The sequence below is a fragment of the Phyllostomus discolor genome, chromosome 1, assembly GCF_004126475.2.
Source record: "Phyllostomus discolor isolate MPI-MPIP mPhyDis1 chromosome 1, mPhyDis1.pri.v3, whole genome shotgun sequence".
Lineage (NCBI taxonomy): Eukaryota > Metazoa > Chordata > Mammalia > Chiroptera > Phyllostomidae > Phyllostomus > Phyllostomus discolor.
The window spans coordinates 148021355-148039976 of NC_040903.2; the positions used below are offsets into that span (position 1 = coordinate 148021355).

General features: G+C 46.4%; 1 protein-coding gene across 1 annotated transcript in view; it reads right to left on the reverse strand.

The window, feature by feature from the left end:
* RYR3 (ryanodine receptor 3) overlaps positions 1–18622 on the reverse strand; it is a 502054-nt gene that overhangs the window by 74097 nt on the left and 409335 nt on the right. Inside the window, 9 exon segments of the mRNA XM_036031373.1 lie at positions 4965–5046; positions 6447–6685; positions 8438–8498; positions 8909–8958; positions 12475–12596; positions 13536–13603; positions 14162–14277; positions 17311–17434; positions 17551–17626. Coding sequence (XP_035887266.1) covers positions 4965–5046; positions 6447–6685; positions 8438–8498; positions 8909–8958; positions 12475–12596; positions 13536–13603; positions 14162–14277; positions 17311–17434; positions 17551–17626 — 938 coding nt within the window.

Here is an 18622-nt window from a genome sequence, read left to right on the forward strand (position 1 = left end):
CTTGAAACCAGAGCCATCTGGTTCTCACCCAGAAATATCTTCTCTTAGCTACTCTTTGGCATTCAATCATGGACACACCATACACCTGTCCCAGGAGTTTCACATGGATGTCAGTTTCCATATAAGGAGAAAACTTTCTTATCAAAAACACCAATATTCTGAGTCCTTTGTTAGACCACGAAACCAAGATCACTCGTGGGAAATGTGGACAACAGGTCTAGAACTGAGCACTGGAAGGGCGTATGGTGTGCAAGCCCATCTTGCTTGTGACCGATCAGCTCGAGCTGAGCACTGACACTGTGTATACGAAGCCCACAAGCGACATCCCTGGATGCTGGGGGGTCGAAGGCCGCCATTTTGGGGGATGTTACAGAAGCACCAGAGAAAACGGCCAGCGAGAGAGGGCACACTTACAGCCAAGAGCGAACGTTTGCCCCACTAGTGCGGAAACAGAGAGGCATTCAGCCCTCGGTTCCTTCCGTTCAGGTCCCACCAAAAACCTGCACTGTGTCACCTGCCCTTCACTATGGCAACAGCCAACACATCTGGCAGCCCCAAGAAAATGCCAGAATGTCAAAACTGTAGGGTCTCTGGACGTGGGTGACAAGCACTTACTGGGTGGTGGGGGCGCCTAGGGGAGCCGGAGCTCCCCAAGGAGTAAGCCAGACAGCTCTAGCCTGTGTCTCCAGGTGGAGAAAGTCCTTTCTCACTGAATGCAGAGAAAGGACAGAACCCGGAAGCAGTGTGATAAAATAACATCTCTCCGCGGGTTCAGTTACCTACAGTCTGAAGTTATTAACTAAAAAATTCCAGGAAAAAAAAGTCACAGATCTCAAATTGCATGCTGTTCTGAGTGGCGTGCTGAAATCTTGCACCACCCGGCTCCATCCCTGCTGGGCTGTGAATCACCCCTTTGTCCAGCACCTCCACGCTGCAGACGATCCCGCCCTGGTAGCCACTTAGCGGCCCCTGGTTATCACACGGGCTGTCACAGTGTTGCAGGGCTTGTGTTCGAGTAGCCCTTATTTCTCTTAACAATGACACATTCACATAACTTGCATGGTAGCATATTGTTATAATTATTTTACGTTATTGTTCATTTCTTACTGTGCCTAATTTACAAAGTAAAATTTATCTGAGGTATGTTTGTGGAGGAAAACACATGGTATATATATAGGGTTTGGTACTACCCGTGGTTTAGGCATCCACTGGGGGTCGGGGAATGTATCCCCTGCAGAAAAGGGGGGACTTCTGTGCAGAGAACAGTTCTGCTTGAGATGCTGGAGGAATCTGCTGGGCTAGAGGGAGGGAGGAGGGCGGGGGTGAGGGAGCGAGTTGGTAGAAAGCTGTGTATTCCTTGGAAGCCCCACACAATATTTAGTCAAGTTATTAAACTTATTAAAAAGTGACTTTTTAATTACTTTAAAGGACAATTAATAAATATGGATTTATTCCTTATCTTCTATCTTCTTAGGCTTGGCTGGTAGGGGACCAGCAGACAGCTCATTTGGCCATAAAGTATTTGAGCAGATAACTTTAAAACCAGCCTCCAGCAAGCAAGAATGTCCTCAGGTAGGCAAGTCACTTCTTAGCTAATGGTGCAGCCTGGTCCTTCCGTTGAAGGTCTGGCTGCTCACCCCTCCTCCACTCCCCCATCCCAGTCCAGGTCTGCACTGGGGGCACAGCAGCGGCAGCCCTTGGATGGAGCCAGTCCTCTGGGCCCCGTGTATTAATGCTGCGGACCCCAGCTGGAGGCCGCATCAGCCGTGGAAGGGGACAGAGTGGGACGTGGGGCTACAGAGACCAGGCTTACTCTCTAGGAGGCCTCGGCAAAGGCTGCTTCAGTCTGAGCAGGCTGCAGGCTGGCCCCGTTTCCCCACTGTGCATTCCTTCTCACCACCTTTCCCCCCAGTCACTCCCCGGCTTTGCTCAAGTCCAGGCAGTGGAAAAGCATAAGAGACATTGTCTTAGGTTCAGACCTGAATGACCAACTCCCTCAGTGAGGTGAGGGCCTGTCAACATTGAACAGGATGTAGGATGGTGTTTTGTTCTTTTCAGTCTACAGTCTCACCGTTTTCACCAACCACAGTGGCCAATGAGGAGAAACACTGTGTTTCCTCTCCTCCGCCTCACCTTTTGAGGAGAAGGAGGAAATAAACTAAATTGTGGTGGAGAAGGACGTGCTGCATGGGAGAGTTAAAGAAAAAAAAATCCCTGGGCAAAAATCAGGGATGACGAAGAGCATCAGATCTGAGAGCAAACCTTCAGCCCGGGGAGGTGAGTCCAGGGAGCAGTGGGCCCTGTGCTGTCTGGTGCTGAACCGACCCATTGTTCTTCTCTTTCTCACACCAAAATCAAAATCATGATCTCATGAAAGTGGATTTCCAGAAAAGCCATCATCGTGGTACACAAGCAGTCTTTGGGACAAAAGTCAGTTTTCCAGTGCTGCACTGCCCTGAGGGCCACGCGTGACCCTGTCCTCCCTGATACTAATTACTGAGAAACCTGAGTCTCTACAAAGTCACAACAGGCCTTTTTCTGGTCTGGAGCTCCCAGTGATGCTAATTAGCCACTGGCCAGGAGGGATACAAACAACAATTCTCTTGGCCTCTCTGCTAAAAGTTCTATATAAGTAAGGCTCGGAAGTCTGCCAATTAATGCTCCTGGCTGTGAAATACCAGAGTGAATGACCTTGGCCTCTAGGCCCCAGAGGGACTGAGCTGGGCAAAGGCCTGCTGTTATAACACTTCTCCGGTCATTAGTGTCCCCCAGGGGGCAGTGTGGTATGGACCAACCGGAGCAAGGGCTACACAAACAGCTCCATGGCAACCAAAGGACCTTCTTGAAGAGTTTATTGCTGGATATGGAAACTCTTTTTTCTTCCCTCCTTAGCTGTTATTGGTCTAGTACGGTATTTTTCATGGGCAGTACTCGGTCAATGGTGACAGACTGAGGAGGGTTCAATTTGTGTTTCAGCTATTGTTACTTCTTAAGTCATTCTCTCAGTATCACTCCCATGGATTGGGACCTTGTTTCTCACATGTCTATGGCCAGGGAGACAAAGTCAGCACAGCAATCACACTTACGCCTTGTACCTATCTGGGGCTTTGCAGTGCTGAAAGTCCCTTCATGTACATTCCAGAGGGTGCTAAGGAGAAAAAACAACTCGTAGCGGGGAGCAGAAAGCAGGGCTGAGCATGGCACTGAAAAGCAACATCAGAGGGTTAGGGATGGCGTGCTGCCTTTGATCAGAAACATCAGGTCAAAGGGGGGCAGGGAAAGAAGGGAGAAATAGCTCTCTAAGAGTGTGTTACTTTCACAATACCAAAGAAGCAAACAAAAGTCATTCCCGGTGGCAGCATGACAGCCCTAGGGTTGTAAGTCATTGACTGTCAGACCGCAGGAGTGGCCTTGGTGTGGGTGCTTCTGCCAGCCTGACTTCTGCCCACACGGAGCATGAATCACAAGCGCTGATATTCACAATATGTAATAAAACTGGAATGACTGTATGAATAAAATAAAGAGCCACGTGAAGTGCAATCTTTCTCTGGTCTGACATTTCAGAGTTGACCTTTCTTTGACCCCCTTTTTTTCTTCAAGAGAATAATGCATAAGCTTTTCAAAAAACTGTATAGACACAGGCGCATACAGATGCATGTATAGACACACACAGTAAATGGGAAAATAAGACATTGAGAAAATACTCACAAATGTTTAACGGGAAAAACGAATTGAAGACACCTTCCCTAAGGAAAATTCTCGACCAACTTCCATAAAACGAAAAATTTTAAATTGATTCTCTTGTTGATTTGGTATAAAATATGGTTAAAACTTTTGTTTCCCCAGTTCATAATCTTAAACGACAAAAGTACCCATATTTTAAGTAAAACAATAAGGAAGGCTGTGCAACTATAAGAAATGAAAGTCATAATCAGTATAAAACAGTCATTAGTTTCTTGAACTGTAGAAGCTATCTGGACGCTGTGAGGATGAAGATACAGACATTTCTTGCTAGTGCCTGATTTCAAATCATTAGTTCTTTAGTTCTTCAAGGAACCAGTCTTTTTCTTTTTCTTTTTTGAGAAATGTCAATTAGAGTTTATGTAAGTTTTGAGGTGAAACGAGGATTTAAATTGGTTTGTTTGATAGAGCACCATAAGCTGAGGGGGCTCACAGGGCACAGCTATCAAGGAATGTTTAGATTAATTTTAAGCTCAGATGGAATTCCTTCCAATTTCCTCATTTGAAAGGGCGGGGGTGGGGGGAGGAGAAAAAAAACTCTTCCAAGGATAACACTAAGTCCAGAGTTTGGCTTACACTGTTTATCTTTCTGATCACCCGCATACATTTAAACAGAACAGAACAACAGAACACTGGCGTTTGGTGGTGAAAAGCAGGGGTCACAAAAGGCTTCTGTAGCTGCAGGCAGATTAGAGAGCAAGGCTGAAACCCAAGCGCCTCTGAAAAGCAGTTTGTTCAGGTTCAAGATTATTGAATAGCATTTCTGCTACCCAAGTGTGGCCTTGTTTAAAACTATAGCTAATCTGACAGCCGAGAATGGCCAAGGTCTGGGACTGCATCACATGGAAACTCATTAAATGCTAAAGCAACTGCTTCATGTCCCTTGAGCTTCTCAGCAAGCTTTAACCCCAGGAACTCTGGAAGCTGTTGGGGAGCTGTGATTATGAAGAACTGAGCATTTCTTTGACATTTTTTTAGTCACTAGCACAAGATTTTTTAGCTTGGCTATGCTGCTTCTCCAGCCACATACATTCACCAGCTATCTCCACAAAAGTCATAAATCTTAATAGCATCCTTACACTTCTTAGTATTGCCACAAGCATTTCATAACCTAGGCTCAAAATCACCATCCCATTTCAGTGAGCATTTGATTTTGCTGGATTGAAAAGATGCTAACATCTTCTTGAGCTTGAATGTGTTGGCCTCTTTTGTTCACTAATTACCTTTCAACATAGATGTTCCTTCCCGTCCCAAGGGAGTAGAGGCTGCACAGTATGTGGTAGCATGAAATCTGCACGTCACCCACTGCAAAGAACAAAACAGAGCGGCCATCACTGCGGATCAATCACAGCTCCCCACCTCCTGCACAAGGAAAGGGTCTACCCACAGGGAAAACGTGCTCGCCATCACCCAGAGCCGAAGAGATCTTTCTCTCCTTCTCCACCCCCCCCCCCCCGCCCCCCACACACAGCCCCTTTCTGTCCAGATGCAAATTACTGAACTGGGCGAGAAAACTCTCGGGAAAACACCCTGCACGGAGCCACCCATTCCTCTGTGGGGCTTAGGATGTGGTCACAGGATCACTGGACCAATGAGTCCCTCATTTGAGACTCTTTTTTTTCAATAGAGGGCGACACTTTAGCCAAATATTACCCAGAGGAACATTTCTTTGCTTTGAAAAGAAGAATTCGAGGAATCTGAAGTTTGAATGAGCCTTGCCTTTTGTTCATTTCCTAGGAAGATATGTACAATGTGCTCACCTCTTCGGAGACAGAGCAACGAGAGCAAAATTCCTCATGTTCCCTTGTCCCAAGTTCTCTGAGGGAAGTTTTTCAAAAGGCCATTCAACCAGATAATGATTTTGCCACATTTCCTTTAAAAAAGGGCATATTCCACCTAGCAACTCACAAAGTTTATCTGAAGGCTACATGCTCTTGTTAATGTCTAGAACTCATAACAAGGCAGGGACTAATTTGGCACCATGAGAACTAATTTCATTTTTTATTTTTTTAACAAGGAGGTGTATTATTTCCATGACACAAAATAATGAGGTTAGATGTTCCCCCACCAGTCCCCCAACCCCATGGAAATAAATGATTTTCAGTTGCTCAGGGATACGGAAGACACAGCCTTAGCTATGACAACTGGCTAAATTAAATTTTTCCCTGCGCCAACATTTAAAGTGTGCAACTGAAGCGTGGTGGCAGAGTATCTGCATGAGGGGTCTGTCCATGTACTAACTGTAAACTGCAATAAAACCAACTGACTGTGGGCTTCCAAAGGCTCAGATAAGGATGTCTTAGCAGCTTTCCTTTGCTCCTGGTATTTGTGAATAAATTAGTGCTTCTTAACAGGAAAGCTGGTAGCTGAAAAGCCCTGGGAGCAAACCTCTGTCTCCTGCTGGATGATGACTCAGATAAACTGTTCGAATGCAGAGGAGCACAAAGGCAGGGAGCTAAACCAGTCAGTGAAAAATCCTGGTCCTGAATAATAGCGGGAAAAGATGAAATATTATATACTCAAATTTGGGGATTTCTTCCCGTCCTAGAGTCTACTACTTGATTTTTAAATTTAAGAAGGAAAAAAGCATGGAATGATAATCTCTCTGCTCCTCCCTCAAGGTCAGCCTCAGCAACTGAGCCGCGTGCTTCCTGTCTGCGGCTGTGTGCTCCTCCTGAACGCACACACACAGCAGTCTGACTCACAGAGCAAATCCACCCCAAACTGATGCTGCGCCACGTGCTCAAAGATGGACGTCAGGATGGGGAGCAGCGCCACCGTGGTGTAGTTAATGTTCTGAGAGACGCCTTTAATCTGCGTTCTGGAGTGCGTGAACTTCCCGAGCTTCAGGTTTTCCGAAGTCTTCTCTAAGTCTTCTGCGGCATTTTCAAAGAAGGCTCGTAACCCGGCCTTCACCAGCTCTGAGCCCGACTTCATGACGGTCCTGCAAGCAAACAGCACTCAAAACCAGAAGCAAAATCTGAACCTTTGGCCAACTACCTTCTCGAAACTGGTGACTTGCAGTGCGAGCTGGGCAGATATTTGATACTCCAGTCACCCGATGACATGTGTCAGGAGAAACCTGGACCACAAAGTACAAAGAGGCCTGGCAATGGGATGACATGCTCTGTTTGAGGGACTCTGTGTCCAGCTCCTCAGGAAACACAGAGGATGGTTTAGAATGGAACGGATATTGGCCACCTGCTATACATATCGTGGCTACATCATCACATATTAATTAAAAGGACAGTGAGGGGAGTTTTTGGAGCTCACGATGAGATAAACAACTTTTATAAGGCTTAGCGAGAAATGTTAGCTCTCCTGTGATACAGGACAACTTAGAGAGTGAGAACAAAGTAATAAGTCAACTGAAGCTTAGATTTCTATCAGCTCACAGGGATGTCCTTGCTTGGAGAAAGGGGAGAGAGAGGGACAGCCAGCCCCTTGTAAAACAGACAGTTTAGGCAGTTCACTGACAAAACCGTATAGGCGTGAAGATTAGCTGTGGATATCTGAGGTTCACCCACAAGAATAATTTCCTAAACCTTAGAATGGAACAAAGCCTAGAAGTCATCTATTATTTTCTGTAGTTCTACATCTTGTTTACAGGATTATGACAGGCTTGTTAAGGACAGTTGCTTTATAGCTACAGCATTTTCACGATCATCCAACTAACCAGAAAAACAAAAACAAGGAAAGTCAGTGAGGCTTGCTCCCATCCTGCAAGTCTTCATGAGCTACCTGCCACCTCCCTAACTTTCCTGCCGCAGGTTTTCTCAGGTATGGCAATTAAACACACTGCCCTACATTTTTTTTTTTAAAATGGACTCTCTCCCAAGGTGTCCCACGTTTCTGGGAGAAAAGTTCCCTCGCTCCCTTGGGAGGCTTTGGTCTGACCTGCAAACTTTGTTCTGTTCCAGTATTTCCACAATGCTTGTTTCTCTCAAAAGCCTAAAACTCCCAATTATCCTTAACTGTGTGTGTGTGTGTGTGTGAGTGTGCGCGCACGTGTGTGTGACTACTCTTTGTTTGTAGTGGATTTTCATCTCATGGCCACTCAGGTTGCTGCCTCTCTTCTGCATTTGGGATGGATGTCGTCCTCTCTACTTTGACATGAACATGCTAAAGAAAGCTCCCTGTCAGCCGGTTGTTCCCACGGTTTGTCTCATTTTTGTCTCATCACATATAAAATATTTCTATTATCAGTGTATATACGTATGACTTCCTTTCCTGTTCAGCTGTCTTCCCTACAGGCCCTTGGCCTCGGGCTCACACTCCCTTTCCGGTCTTTTGGTAATTGCATCTCCCCACACGGCCCTCCTGGGCCACCACAGAGGGTGATGGCTCCCCTCTCCCAGGAGGCGGTGGCCTTGCCACCCATCAGGCAGCTCTTGTTTTTTCTCGTGGGGAATGAGGCACAGAGTGGCTCATTATTTATTATAATGTATTTGCCAAATTATATATTTCATCTTCTGAAGGTGAGCTTCTCAGTAAGAGACGACAAGAATGATCAAATGCTCAGTTTTCAGCGTTGAGCATATTCCCTAGCTGTGGCCCTCCGCCATGCAGATGGGGAAACAAAGAAGTGCTAACGTCAGGGTAGGATCCATCCTTTCCCTGTCTGCTTCTCTCCAGTGCAGTCCTGAGTGAGAGCGTGAGTGTTGAGGAACTACTAGAAAACACTGGGCAGACTTACCTTGTGTCGAGCGTCTGAGCTAAGATATGAAGGCAGCTCACCATTGTAGTAGAATCGCTCCCTAGAATCAAAAGTATCGCCTGTGACTCCCTGAACCAGTCAGCCTTTCAAACACAATCTTATCAATATGCACAAACCACAGCCCAGCATAATCAACCACCGATCCACAGATACCCAGCATGCGAGGTCTGTGTTCAGGGACAATGCATTTATCTCTGGCCTGACACATCTGCTTTATGATGGATGTTGGAGGAAGAGCTTAAAACCTTCACTGGTGTGGAAAATCAGAGCTGTTAAAGGGATAGGGAGGTCATTTATCATACTTCATACCAATTTTCTATGGCAAATTTAGGTGACACCTTCGTCCTCGGGCTCAGGTGTTCTGTGGGAGACACGCACAAAAAGGCAAAATGCGAGTGCAGGAGGACTACAGGGAGGAGTGCAGCCCTTAGCATGCCTCTTTTCACTCACCAAAGAGGGAAATCCTGTGCCGAACGAGAGCAGCGAGTTTGCAGAACAGGCTGAAGCAGAAAACAGCGTGAGTCGGAGAGGCACACACACTCAAGGATTGATTTGTACCTCCCCAGGTCCCCCCCACTGGAAAACAAAGAGCATTCAGTGGCACTCTGGGAAGACGCTCTATGTTCTTCTCAAACAAGCCTCTGGACCACACCAGGAATACACGTGGTTCTCAGAGTCTTGCTGGAGAGCCATGAAAGATACCTCGTGGGAGCCTCCAACCTTATAGAAAACAGTCCTTCTGGAACAGTTGCAGTATTTTGTAGAGAGCTGGCTTTTGAAAACCATTCCTTACCACAGAGTACCACACACTGAAATGTTCATTCACATGACATTCAGGAATAAATGGGGATTCTGTGGAAACATCATTTTTCCATTGCTGAAATGGATGGTGAATCATTTTGCAGCCTCCACTAGGACGTGAGGGCTTTGCTGGGAGGTGGGTAAGAAGGTGAGGCTGGAAGAAAGTTAGTGGTTCAGGTATGGGCAATGCTATGTTGAACCAAACATGTAAGAAATTGCTTTCCATTGTCATTTCCCATTCATGGATGGGCCTGACTAGCTTGCTGTGCTAGCTGTGTCCTTGGAGGCTAGGAAAGCCTGCATACTATGCTTTTGTGCCTTCTGCCCTGGAAGCCCTTGGAGATCCAGCTGTGTCTCACTGTTTTACCTTCCACAGTGCCAAACAGAGGGCTTTGTGTAGTGAGAAAGGAGCCCACACATGTTTCTAACTATGTTACAGATGGACCCCATCCAGGGGCACCAGGCCGCCATTCCACCTGTGCTGTCCGTGTTAGTGGGAGGAGGTTCCCCAGAACTCTGATGGTACTCAACACTAGCACACCTAGACAGGAGGCTGGCAACCCCTTCAGAAAGCGGTCCTTCCTGGTGGAACAGAAACACTTGGACTAAAAACACTTGGTACCGGCCATGGGACTCCAAGGTCAGGCTGGGCTGAATTCCTTCCCAATCTCTCCTGCATAGCTTGCCATGGGCTTCATGCCCTACACAGGGCTGAAGTCTTAATTTAGAGGATAGCTCGAATGGAGAAGAAATACATCCTGAGTACTGGTGGGGAGGATGAAAATGTGCTTATCTTTCAAAAGTTTTCAGTGAATACCCTGGGCCTTTTTGGGCTGTCTCCTAAGAATCATGGCCAAAGTCCCTCCTGGTTAGTCATTTTTTTTTTTTTTTTTTCAGTAGAAATCAGTTGGAACCCTGGCCCTGGAGCTTAAGAGAACTCAGAATAAGTTAATAGAAATTGGGCAGCCAGCTAGTGTGAAATTAAATATGGACTGCTTCTTTTTTCCTTTTCCCACTGCGTTTGTTTTTTTGGAGCTATATATCTGATACCGCATGGAGTTGGGGGAGGGGCAGCCTGGAAGAATGTGAGCTCCGGGGCTTTGCCCTGACAGGCTAGGCTGCTGGTGCAGCCACCTCATGGCTCAGTGCATTGGTTAGTTTTCTCACCTGTAAGTAGAGAGTATTCACACTACCCTTACTTTTTAGACGTGGGGCTGATAAACTCACTTATTTCTGGTGAGATAAATGCATGCTCTGTATAAATACAAAAGAGCATTTCCCTGGCTGAAGCAGATGGTTCAGTTGCTTGATCCTAATGCTAACATGGTCCCCCTGCTGTGAGACGCGCTTTCTCAGGCGTGCCAAGGCCCAGGAAATCTCCACAGGCTCTGGCTTGTCCCCTGGGGTGCCCAGGACTTAAGTAGAAGCACTGTCCTTAGAGTCCCCTCAGATTTTGAAGGTGATAAATTAAAGGGCTCCCAGGAGAGCAAGTGTGGAAAGCCCTGCTGAAAAGCATTTGAGCTGGAAGAGGTGGGGCGAGGGCGGAGGCTGCAAACCAGCTGGGTCTGGAAATGTGCGCACCTCCATGCAGACACCACAGCCTCTGTGGCAAGCCACTGCTGGGGCTGAAAGCTATTTGCAAGGCTGATCAGATCCAGGTTGTACTTCAGCCGTGACAAATGGTGCCTGGCTGAACAAATGTTACATTTCCATGAATTAATAATCTAAAAAAAACATAGGTGAAGAAAACAGACACACCTGCCCTCTGCTGGATTGTCTGAATATCTCACTTTGCCCCTCAGTTCCCCACCTTTTTGCAAAATACACTGGTGCATCCTGAAAATATTTAGGAAGTTGTTAGCCAGTAACTGATTGTGTATGTCATTTTGATAGTGTGGGCTCCTCCTTTCCTAACAAATGAGATTAAGTAATGACCGTGCAGGGAAAACGGCACTTGGTCTGCACAGACAGCACTGGGCTTTCATGTTTGCCCTAATTTACTCCCCGGGACACTTTAGGCTCTGTGGTCACCTGACTGAACCCCAGTTCCCTCACCTGCAAAGTGGAGCTCATCATACACAGCTGTCTTAGAATTTTGAGCATGGTGGTAAGGATGCATGAGTGGGCCATGACTCTTACATATGAAAAATTAGGTCACTGCTGAGCCATATCGTGTTTAATAAGTGTTAGCTAAGTCCTCATACGAATATCTTCCCAAAGGGGGTGACACCTTATAGTTGGGCCCTCTTTAAGTATTATGTATGCAGTTCACCATCAGCAGATGCTAGGGAAGGAGGTGATAACCCGCTTTCGTTACAAATCCTTAACTCTTTGCTGTGTAATAGTTGAACCCCTTCCTTGCCATTCATAAATCAAACACCGAGAGACCCTGAGGCGCGGTGGTATCCATCTCTTAGCCCACAGGTGGCAAACACAAGGCCCGAGGGCCAAACCTTGTTTTAGCTAGTCCAGCACCTTGTTTCTACCCAGTGGCAGCGCTGAGCTCCTTGCCCCTAGTTAAGGAGTAGTTACATTTATCCAGTCCTAATATTACATTCAGCTTTGTGAAGGCAACCACGAGGCTGATGTGGCCCCCAGTGAAAATGAGTTTGACACCCCTGTCTTAGCCTGATCAGGACGCACCCCTTTTGTTCTGATCTCTGCTGAGGAACCCACCTGTTCTGCCCAGTGACATGTAAAGGGGGTTGGTGCTTTTGATGAAAAAATTTTCCCTCTTAAGAATTTAACTTGAATTATGTTGCTCTAGATTTCAAATCTCAGATTGCCTACACCAGAACTTGTAAGATCTGATTCTGTTTTTAAGTTTTAGCCTTAAAAATCAGGAAAAGAGTGGAATTGAAAACAGTGTTCATCTGCTTCTTTTCAATGTTGCATGTTTGCTTTTCCTAAGCTTCAGAATTACCTTCGCCTTTTTCTAAATGTTATTTCAGCATAGAAGTTGACCGGATATACAAATTTTCCCCAGCCCTACTGAAATCCCCAAACAGTGCACTTTTCTTGGCTACGAGGATAATAACATATAGATAAGTATGAATAAACTTACTTTCGAGACCCAGGTGATAACCAAAACCTCTAAGCAACCGATCATCAGCATATAGTTAATTTCTCCAAAAGTCTCACTTAGTCTCCAGGAATCTGGAGTTTTATGTAATTCACATCAGCACCGTGACCTTCTCTTCCCTTTGCAGACTCACCTGGCCACCATCTCTTTTTCCTTATGGGAGGCATACCCACCGCTGCTGAGGGGCTTCAGAGGGGACGACAGGAAGTAGAGGCGGTGGTTGGTGAAGTACTGGTCAACCAGCGGGAGGAGAACCTGGAAAACCCACCAGAAATGAACTTCTAAGCCAGCCAAAGCCCTTCCTGTGGTTCCTCTGAAGAAGTTCATTCTCAGTGAGCAAAAAGCCTCTGAATGCTGTCCTGACATTTCCAGGAAACTCGACCCAGTGATTCTCAGTTTTGAACACATTTTCCTTTTATGCCTAGAACCAGAAGTCATGGTGACATGGGAAAGGACAGGTCCACCAACTAAGGGCCCAAAAATATACGAGTATAGGCCCAAGTCACCATTCTCAGGGGAGACTTGTGAGACACCTGCACTGAGATGCGGCCTCTGGAGCATGGCATCTCACAGGCACTCTGGAGCCTGGGCCAGCAATACTAGCCATGCCAATTCTGTCCCTGCATCACATAGCGTGGCTGCCCCAGGGCCACCCGTGCAATCAGTCCTCTGAGTAGGGCTGTCTGGCAGAGACTGCTCACTGGCACTCAGATTCATTCTCCTCTTCTTTCTCTTAGCAATAGAAACCCCTGGGTTTTAGCTGGGCACAGATTAGAGAACACATTGTCCAGTCTCCCTTGTAGTTAGGTGAGGTGAAAGTGACTACATTCTAGCTAATGGGATAGAACTTTAAAAAAGTAGCAGCTTGCCCTCCCCTCTCCTTTCCCTCTTTGCCACAGATGTGGTACAGGCGAGCCTATGGGACCACATGGGCAGACATAGACCACGCCTTAGGAGATGGTGGGACATCAGAGAAGAACCTGGAACCCTGGGTGATGGCGTGGAGCAGGGCAGGCTCCCTGCCTACTTGGACCACCCCCTGCCTCGGGAATGTGCCACAGAAGAGAAATACATGTCTGTCTCATTGAAGCCATTGGATTTCTGGATATCTTTGTTGGGTTAGCTTAACTTATACCCTGAACTGTGCAGATCCTAAGAAAAAAGGAATTTGGTAAAGTATACAGGGTCACTTACTTTGGCAAAGAATTTGATCTCCTGGTCATGAGGAGACCTTTCAGTTTTCCCACTGCTGACAAGGGCTTCTATAAGGACACAAGTAACACAAAGTTGGCCAGGTGGCCAGAGTTAAACAACAAAGACCACATAGTCCCAGCAGTTTAGAAACAGAGCAGCTGTTTGATTTTTACACAGTGTCTTGTATTTTACACAGTACTTTACAATTGTTCTGGTTAGTTCTTTCTTGTGTCAATTCTCCAAGCTGTTTCACTACCCTTTTCTCCACTTTATCTAATTACTTTTTTTCCCCTTTCTCCACCTAATTGATAAGAAAGGAGCTTCAGAGAAGGTAAGTCATGTGCTCATGGTCTCAAATCAAAAGGAAAGTTAAAGTAGGATGAGCTACATGAAAAATGACAAATGGTTCCATAAACCCAGCAGGGAAACCAAGGATGAAACCAATTTTTTTGGTGTGTGTTGGGGGAGCCCCTGGGGGTTTCCTCCCCAGAACCAAGTGCCCAAATGAATCACAAACAGCTACAGTATAAAGGTCTTGTTCCTTGATGAAGAAATATAAAATTCTGTGATATTATGAGGCACTATGAGAAGCATACACGTTTGTGACATTTTGCAACAAGACTTACCCAAGTGTGCAATAAACTCTTGAGCAGAATCAACGTATTTCAGGATCTTCTTCAAAAATTTATAGGCAAACCTCTTCTCCATGGAGGAGGCATCCAGCTCCATGTCCTTCACACCTCTAGGTCGGAAACGTGTAAACCCGGGAAGCAAGAGAGATGACGTTGTGACTTTGGCATGTCAACAGTCCTACCCACGCTGACGCCATTTCCCACACGTGACCTGGCTCATCTGACTGACTTCCCTTTGCACACGGAACCCGCCTCGCTGCATATGCATCTGTACTACAACAATGTCTGCAAAGATTTTTCAAAGAGATCTTCATCATGTAATCAACACATACTGAGCCAGGGGTAAATCAGAGAAGTGAGCAGGAACCCCTGCCCCCATGAACTTACATGTTGTAGACAGCCACAAACAACATTTGAAGCAAGGTAGAAAGGATACGGAATGATAGACGTTACTAAGCTTTCTGGAACAAGGAAAACTGAAGCAGGATGGCGGGGCCCAGGTGTGTCTGAAGTGGGGAGAGCAGACTGCAGTGTCAAACAGAACACTCAGTGCTGCTCTCATTGGAAGGAGGCTGTTGGAGTAAAGGCTTGAGGGAGGGAGAGGATGAGCTATGGACTCTGGGGAATGAGCTTTGCAGGCACAGGGAGCGGAGACGCAAAGGTCCTGAGGCGGGAGCATGCACGCTGCACTGAAGGACTACGGCAGAGGCCAGTGTGAACGGCATGGGAGTGAGCAGACAGTGGGGTGCGGATGGCTAGGGGGCGGGCAGTGGAGTAAGTCATGAAGGCCCTGGGTGCCATCCTTCAAATTTTGCTTTTGCTCTGAGATGGGGGTCTATTGAAAGTTCTGCAGAGAATGACATGATATGACTTACACTGTGACAGAATTACTCTAGTTATCAGGTTTGAAGTTGACTGGGGACAAGGGTTGAAATAGGGAGCCCAGGTAGGAGGCTCTTTCAGCAATCCTGGTGACAGCATGGAGGTGGTGAGAAGTGGTCAGATACTAGGTGTCTGAAAGGTAGAACCATCAGAAATTCCTGAAGGATTGGGCATGGGTTGGGACAAAGAGAGAAGAGCCAGGAACAATGAATGGGCTGTCACCGAGTGATGGGGAAGCTGAGGATGGAGCAGGGCAGAGGTGTGGGTAGCAGGAAATGGGGAGTTCTCCTTGGTGGCAGGGGTCTCGCTGCCTCACCTGTACATCCAGGTGTCCACCACACGCTCTGGCAGCTGGCACATGGCCATTAGGATGTGTTTGCTTAATTCAATGATCTTTCTCCTTTTCCCTCCTATTTCTTTAATTTTCTTTTTAGTTATACTAAAGAGGAACTTTTCATTTCTGTGAGCTAGTTATTTCTCAGCAAATCACAGTGTGCACTCATCTTGGTGCTAAGAACAGGGTTTAGATGACAGTGGGTGTCTTTCTCAAGAGCTTCCCCCGAGGCTGTCTCCCACTGTCTGACCTTTCCTACTTCACAGTATGGCACATAAGTTTTGTTATTTTTTTCATATGATACACAATAGAAATATCTGTATAAATTTTTATTTGGATTTCTGCTATTCAGTGTCAAAAATTCTGTAGGAAACTGAAAGAAACAGCAGCTGGCTCAGCAAACATCCCTTTTAGGGGGAATGGCTGGATCAGAATAAAAACAGCAGCTTATTTTTCTTTCCACAAAGGCCTCAGCATGCAGGGCCCTACAGAGCACAGCCCACTGCAGGCATTGGGCCAGGGAGAGAAGACAGGCTCCACTTTTAAGACTCAAGCAGCCAAGATCATTCTCATGTAAAACATTCACTTAGATAATTCTGCCAAACAAATCCAGATAAAACACCTTAGGAGACCATGACTCATTCAATGCCCCCCACTGCCTGCACTTGCATCTTCCCAGGGATCAGTTTCTTCATTCAGAGACTATCTATGTCAGCACGGCTTACTATTGTTGTGGTGTAACTTAATGAAATATCACATACAACAACGAAATTAAGTGTCAAGAGAACTGTTGATTCTATGAGGGCAAAGTTGCATATTTTGCAAAGACCTGCAATAGCAAATTTCCACACACATAGTTTTTGAAGTAGGTATGTATGAGAAAACTGTAAAAGGAAGGGGACGAAATGGAAAAAAAACATCCGGAAGACACTGCACGCACACGGTTTTGTGCGTGCCGTAATTCTCACTGTCCTTATAAAGCCACGACGGCAAAGCTTTGAGGATGCATTGTGGATATGGTCTGTAATCCAGTGGATAGGACAACATACAAAGGAAGGCCTTGGCCTATAGCACAAGATTTGTGAATAAATACATGTTGACATACTTTAACTTAAAATTAAATGTTTAAGGTATGCATGTATAATTTGTTATAACTCTGCTGTTAGTGATTTTTCTTTGTTAATGGTTTTTCAATTACAGTTTACATTATTATTTTGTATTAGTTTCAGGTGTACAGCACAGTGGTCAGACAGTCATATACTTTGCAAAGTGCTCCCCCTGATATTTTCAATACCCGCCTGGCCCTGTGCACAGTTATCACCACATTATTGACCACACTGCGCTTTATATCCCCATGACTGTTCTGTAACCGCCAATCTGTACTTCTCAAATCCCTCACCCTTTTCATCCAGTCCCCCAACGGTCCTCCCTTCTGGCTACCTTTGGTCTGTTCTCTGTAGGTATGAGTCTGTTTCTGTTTTGTTTTGTTCACTTATATTGTGTTGTGATTGATTTTTAAATCTGATATTGACTGGTTCTGTTTATGTCAGAAAAGAGGGCTTCATCCTGCAAAATAAAACTTTTCTTTTTTCCCAAGACTCACCTGCGATTCTTGTTTTGATCCATTTTTTTTAATGTTTCTTTTCTTCATTATTTTTTGGATTGTTCTTTTTTTTTTTTTAAATTGTTGTTGTTGTTCAAGTACAGTTATCTCCATTTTCTTCCCATCACTCTCCCTCGATCCGCCCACCCCCACCTCCCACCCTCAATCCTTCCCCCCTTTGGCTTTGTCCATGGGTCCTTTATACATGTTCCCTGACGACCCTTCCCCTTCTTTTTGTAGGCAGGTAATGAAGCCCATGAAGAGGGAGAGGCCACACCTATAGGGCTGCCCAGCCCCATGGATGTCCCCTAGAAGATGACTTACCTGGAAACCACAATGCCATTCACTTGGAGGAATTTAAACAGGTCCTGTGCCTTCTCTCGGTCCCTAAACTTCTCCTTGGCGGTCAGGGTGTCGTATGGTACCAAAAGAGGGTGACTGCCACCACCTGGGGTCAGTAAGGTGAGAGCTGACAACAAATTTGGCTCTTCCCTTGCAATTCCAGGGAAACACACCTGCTGCGCCCCAGCTCAGCCTCCGGGGGGTGCTGTGAACCAGGCTTACCTTTGCTCTCCAGCTCCAGCTTCTTCTTCTTGGCCCAGATGTTGTGATAGTTCTCAGCTATGACCTCCACCATTCCCTGTGTCCCCAGGGAGAGGGCCGTCAGAGACAAAGTGAGAGCAACGGGCTGCTGTCTGCCAGGCAGCTTCAGGCAGCCTGGCGGGCAAGGCTCCACCAAACGTCAACCGCGAGGCGTGCAACTGAGTGTCTGCCCTCCTTATTAATTAGTCTGTGCTTATGCACCTCATTAGTTTGATGTCTTCCTGTACACACAGAAAACAATTTCGGATTCTGCCCTTCCCTCGTAACTTATGATCCTGGCGGTTTGATGCATTCAGGAGAAGCACACGTTTCCATGTGGAAATGCATTCTGGTGGCTCTCCATGTATCACGGGAGCTCAGTCTCTCACTCCTGACCTGAGGTTAGGGGTCTGGAAGTGGGGGTGAAGGAAAAGTCTAGAGTCCCTGAAAGTGTTTAGCTTAGCAAGCTAAAAATAGTCATGTCTTGGGGGAAACGATTGCAAATAAGATTTCTCAGACAGAATTTATCTTTATAAGATTCATAAAGCAGTGACCAGGAACGGTGTACTTTGGACAGAAACCTCCTCTGAAGTCAGAAGGGCCGGCCCGATGGACTCTGCGAGGAGTAACTGGCCCTGGCTGGGGCCTCGCATGACCACCCCCCAGTGCGAGCCGGGGGCGGGGATGACCGGGGAGGCAGCTGAATGCTCTCCGTTTCATCTTCTCGGTTCTGCCTTCTTGGTAGGACTTCCCTAAGTCCTCCAACGACTGCGTGTCTGCACCGTCGGGGAACTCGAGTGGACCCCCTGCAGGACATGCCAATGCCCTTGTGGCCGGGCGGCCCGCAGGGGCAGGACAGCACCCCCTAACCCAGGCATCTTTTCACAGATTTTCTCCTAGCCATTGTTAGTTCTGTTTTGGGTTTTGATACAGAATTTATTTGTTCTGCCTTTTAAAGAGTGATTACCTGTTCTATGGCATCCCTGGCAGATGTATAAAACCCCACTTTCTCAGATAACTGGTTAATTCTGCTGAGACCTTCCCTGTGGCCGCT